At 36.3% G+C, this 5,531-nt stretch overlaps 1 protein-coding gene across 18 annotated transcripts in view; it reads left to right on the top strand.

Annotated features, from left to right (window-relative positions):
- LOC149559450 (uncharacterized) overlaps positions 1-5,531 on the top strand; it is a 67,063-nt gene that overhangs the window by 28,541 nt on the left and 32,991 nt on the right. For 4 of the 18 annotated variants that reach the window (XM_089833350.1, XM_089833346.1, XM_089833345.1 and 1 more), the window contains exon 2: positions 974-1,083. The exons of 13 other annotated variants lie outside the window; for them this stretch is intronic. In XM_089833350.1, the coding sequence (XP_089689476.1) occupies positions 974-1,055 (82 nt within the window). In that variant the 3' untranslated portion in view covers positions 1,056-1,083. Of the gene's footprint in view, positions 1-973; positions 1,084-1,232; positions 1,358-5,531 lie in introns of those variants that run through there. One more of the 18 variants, XM_089833348.1, reaches the window with a different exon arrangement.

Below are 5,531 nucleotides of genomic sequence, written 5' to 3'. Positions count from 1 at the left end.
TATATGATGAGTAAACCTGATTATTCTTGTTTAAGTATTGATATATTTTATTGTTTTGTATTTTTACAGTATTAATGTATTGATTAAGGTTGTGGAATTCTCTTGATATCTAAGTTGGATGCCCCTTTTTTCAATATTACTTTCACACTCTTCCAAAGGGTTGAATAAGTTTATATGCACAACTAGAAATATATTGATTCTTCTAAGAAAACAATGACTTGTGCATTAACTAATGTAGAAGCATTGAAGTTCTAAAAAAGTTAGAATCATAGCTCCCTAAGAACTTATAGAAATCACATTTAATGAAGCCATCTCAAATATTATTGCAATCTTGAAAAAGTAAAGATAAATGAAGAATACAATCTCTTTAATATTAGATTTCTCACATGACAAGAGTGATATACTAGGGACAATAATACATAGACCAAATAAAGACAATGCATGAAAACTTGAATGATCAATTATTTGATTTTCCAACTAATTAGTGCTGTTACATCTTAAGGTGAATGTGAGACCACTATGAAAATCTATGACATTTTCTTGTAAATCTAAGTTAAAGTTAAAATTAAAAAAATTAGATAACATAATGATATTCTCTTTGTTGTGATCCTTTCTATCTTTATAAGTTTTTACCTCTTTTTTCTAAATATTATAATTATAATTATAAAATATATGTATTTTTATATTGAAAAAATGAAAAATTAAATAGAGAGAACTTTATTATTGCATAATTATTATTACAGAAATGGATGAGAATATTAGACTCAAAAGAAAATGAAAACAACCTTATAATTGTTGCCCCGATTTTTTGCTTCACCAATATTTAAACTTTTCTTTGATTGTCAAATCTACAAGAGTCAACATGTATTGAATTCCTTTGTCTCAATAACCTATTTGAACTAGTTATCGTAAATTAACCTCAACTATCAAATCTCTTGTCAAATTCAAGTTATGGATTTAATTTGTAATGCAGCATGTTGGCACCAAAAGTTTTCTGCATTGGATTTCACAGCTGCTCATATCGAAGAATGCTGAATTTAATCAAGTTGGTGTAAAATTATTAGACCATGCTCCATTGAATTTGTGAGTCAATTTGAAGTGTTCCGAGGAAGAGATCATTTATCATTTAATTCAATACACTAGAAGTAGTTGTACAATTTAATTGGGTTTGCAGACATTTATTTGAGTTGGGATAAAGTCACTTTGTATTGATGATTTTGTCTATATTGTAGAATATGGCAGATTTGGAGCAGAATTACTTTTTGTTTGAGGGATAAACATTTCGTAATGTATTTTGTATATTGCAAAAACAATTAGTTTCTGAATCTAAAAGAGGTTGGAGCAAAATAGATCTACATATGATTCCAATGGATCGGTCTACACAATGTGTGACTAGTTTTCAAGAAAAAATCGCTTCCACCTACTTTTGCTCTCTCACTTTCTTGTGGTAATTTTTGAGGTTCAAAATTCCATGTATGGTGTTTGTAACGAACCTGCTGATTCATTAATAGAAAGATATTATTTCTTACTATTTTTAAATATAAAATGGAAGGCTACTTTACCTTTATTTACAAAGGGGATAGTAGACAAACTTTGAATAGAGTATGCATTGACATTCTTTTAACAATTAACCATGTTCTTTTACAAAATGAGGAACCATCTTTATTAAAAAATGTTGAAAGGCTCTCAAAGAACTAACTAGGGATCAAGTGTTTTTTAGTGCATATATATATATATATATATAAGATGGTGTGGTTTGACTTTGGAGTTGGAGGACTTGGTCAAAGGAAGAGGTGTGGCTTGGTCGATACCGAGTTCTTGGTTTTTGTATTAACCAAGGAGCTCAGTTAAAGAAGGAACTTGATAGATACTGTAAGCTTGGTTTACATTGAGAGCTCGACAGTAATGATGCCCAATGATGCAGGAGCATCCCTGGTTGGCTTGTAATCCTGTAGGATGGTATGGTTTGGCTTTGGAGTTTGGAACTCGGTCGAAGAAAGAAGTTTGACTCTATTGATATTGAGTTGGTTTGGTTGTGGTGTTAATCGAGTGACTCGGTTAATGAAGGCATTCAACAAAGCTTGAAGCACTCAGTAGATACTGGGAGCTCGGTCAATGTAGGAGCTTGGTTGCTTCTAAAGGACTCAGCATACGCTAGGAGCTTGACATAGTCTTTGGAGCTCGACATTGCTTATGCTTGGCTTGGTCTTTTTGATGCTCGACTTGGTCTTTCTGACGCTTGAATTGGTCTTAGTTTCTGTTGGTGCCGAGTTGTCTGTGAGTCGACTTTTGGCATTTAATTTATGCATGAGTATTTAATTTGTGTTGTAGTTGACTTGTGGCTCAACATGTATTTAATGTAAGGGATTTAATTTAGTTTGTAATGAACTAAGCCGACTTGTGGCTTAGCTGAGCATAAGTAGGGGGTTTTGTGGAGTCTAGATTTGTGATCATCCAGTTTGGAGAAGAGAATGCAAATTTTGAGAAGAGCTAGTAGTTGTGGCTTGAGAACCAGAGGATTGCTCTGTGGACCTGAGGGTACAAGTGTCGATTCTTCTTGGTGTTCTTATCCAGTTGTGGATCTGGACTAGCTGAGATTGAGATTGTAAGTTGGATCTTGTGGGATCTTGCATAATTGATATTGTAATTGCTGTTTGTATTTGGCCCTAACCCAAAAGGCTTTATAGCCAGGCATATTGCATGTAATCAGTTATTTTTATGAATAGAGAGTTGTTATTTGGTATCAAATCTTGCATTATTGTTGCTGCTTGTTGTGTTTCTGCTATGTGGTTATTTGTTGGGGGTTTGGACATCTCCTTTGGGGATTCTCCTGCCTTACATTGCATTAGGTGGTATCAGAGCAAAAGTTTTCTTGAGTGTGTTGACCGATCGCCGAAGTTGAGGTAGTTTGCATCAGAATCTTGGGTTGGAGAAGGTTGATCTTGTAGAGCTGATTGATCTTTAGGATTGGTGGATCTATTGCTTAGGGTTTGCAAAATTTTTTGAAGATACCTCCAAGAAGATTGAACCCTAGGGCAATTGATGATCTTAGTGATGCTGTGGAAGAAAGAATCTCAGAAAAGATTAGAACAAAATTTAGATCTTAGATTGCATTGATGAAGAGGGACATGATTGCTGAAATTGTAAGTGCTTTAGGTGGTGCATCTAGGCATGTGGATATTGATGATGGCTATGAGGAAGTTGATGAAGACTTTGAAGTTGTTGGATCTAGTGGTGAGGACAAAACTGATTGTGTGGAGAGACCTATTGGAACTAGGGCTGGTTAGTTTGCTAGACCTGGATCTCAATTAAAGCTGAAGCATAAGATGGAGGTTTCTAATTTCTCAGGTCCTTTGACTCCCAAAGACTTGATTGATTGGATTGGTGAATTGGAAGACTACTTTGAGCTTGAGGATATTGAGGATCCACTCAGAGTGAGGTTGACACAAACTAAGTTGAAAGGACATGTTGCTCTTTGGTGGAAAGAACTACAAAGAGACAAAGAAGAAGAAGGTGAAAAGAAGATCACTAGATGGAGATTGATGGCGACTAAGTTGAAGACTAAGTTCATTCCTGCTAATTATGAACTTGAGTTGTTAAAGAGGTTGTAGAATCTGAAGCAGAAAGATATGACTCTAAAGGATTATATTGAGGAGTTCTGCAAGTTGACTGTTCGGTCTAAGCATAGAGAATTGTCAAAGGAAAAGGTAGCTCGGTACATTAATGGTTTGAGATTCAATATTCAGGGTGAGGTTGGTATGCTGAATATTTTTTTAGTTGAGGATGCTTATTAGTATGCTCTGAAGGTAGAAGATAAGTTGAAGAGGAAAAGTCAAGGTAATGCTAGAGGAAAAGAGAAGTAGGATAGCTTGACACAAGCTAAACCAAGTGCAAAAGGTGAACAAAAACCTGTTGATCAAAAAAGGAGGACATGTGGATGTGTGTTCAGAGGTAATTATTTGAGATGTGGTCAAGAAGGGCATAGATATTTTGAATGTCCGCATGGTAGGACAATTGTTGTTGTGAATGAGGTTACAGTCCAAGACAGTCAACCTGAGCAAGGAGAGAGTTTGCTAGCTCAGCGAGTATTGGTTGGTCAGAGGACATTGGATTCTTGTTAGAGGACTAATTTGTTTAGAACTTGTTGTAATTCTGGTGGTAAAGTTTGCAAGGTGATTGTGGATGGTGGTAGTATTGATAACCTTGTTACTGAGGAGATGGTTTAGAAACTTAATTTGAAGATAGTAAGACATCCTTATAAGATTCGCTAGTTGCAAGGTAAGCATGCTTTGGAAGTGAGGGAGCAATGCCTTGTTGATTTCTAGATTGGGCAGTATAAGGATCAAGTGTTGGGTGATATTGTGGACATGAACAATTGTCATATGTTGCTTGGTAGACCTTGGCAGTATGATTGTAGGGCTGTGCATGATTGTGTCAAGAATGTGTTTACTATTTAGAAAGGTGACATGAAGTATTCCCTGATTCCTTTACAAAATGACAAACTCAATAGAATAAACTTGAGTATTGGTAGCCGAGTTGAGTTGGCAGATTTTGAGAATGGTGGAGATCAGCATGGAAAGCAAACCTGTAACACACCTAGGATGGATGTGAAGAAGAACAAGGGAAAGAGTGCAAATTGAAGACTTGGTGGATGTGTATGTGAAGAACCAGTTTGGGATTTTTCTGTTCAATCCCATAAAATGTTCTTCTAGCTATTGAGAACATCTTTTCAAACTTGGGTTGTTTGATGCAGGAGCATCCCTAATTGGCTTGCAATCTTGCAGTATGGTATGGTTTGGCTTTGGAGTTTTAGAACTCGGTTGAAGCAAGAAGTTTGACTCGATCGATACTAAGTTGGTTTGGTTGTGGTGTTATGAAGGTGTTTGACAAAGCTTGGAGCACTCAGTAGATACTAGGAGCTCAGTTTGCATTGGGAGCTCATTAGTAGTGTTTCCCAAGTCAGCTCAGTCGATGTAGAAGCTCAGTTGCCTCTGGAGGACTCGACATACATTGGAAGCTTGGCATACTCTTTTGAGCTCGGCATGCTCTGGGAGCTCGACATTGCTTATGGTTTTGCTAATGCTCGTCTTGGTCTTTTTGATGCTCGGCTTGGTCTTGGTTTCTGTTGGTGTTGAGTTGTTTGTGAGCTGACTTTTGACATTTACTTTATGTATGGGTATTTAATTTGTGTTGTATTTGACTTGTGGCTCAACATATATTTAATATAAGGGATTTAATTTAGTTTGTAATGAACTGAGCCAACTTGTGGCTTAGCTGGGTATAAGTAAGGGGTTTTTTGGAGTCTTCAGGGAGATTTGTGATCATCCAGCTTGGAGAAGAGAATGCAAATTTTGAGAAATGCTAGTAGTTATGGCTTGAGAACTGGAGGATTGCTTAGTGGACTTGAGGGTACAAGTGTGGATCCTTCTTGCTGTTCTTATCCAGTTGTGGATCTGGACTAGCTAGGATTGAGATTGTAGGTTGGATCTTGTGGAATCTTGCTGAACTGATATTGTAATTACTATTTGTGT

Source organism: Cupressus sempervirens, chromosome 5 (genome assembly GCF_028749045.1).
Source record: "Cupressus sempervirens isolate cs-2001-9-10 chromosome 5, ASM2874904v1, whole genome shotgun sequence".
NCBI classification, from domain to species: Eukaryota; Viridiplantae; Streptophyta; class Pinopsida; order Cupressales; family Cupressaceae; genus Cupressus; species Cupressus sempervirens.
The sequence above is the reverse complement of the archived record's forward strand: the minus strand, read 5'-3'. Positions and strand labels throughout refer to the sequence as shown.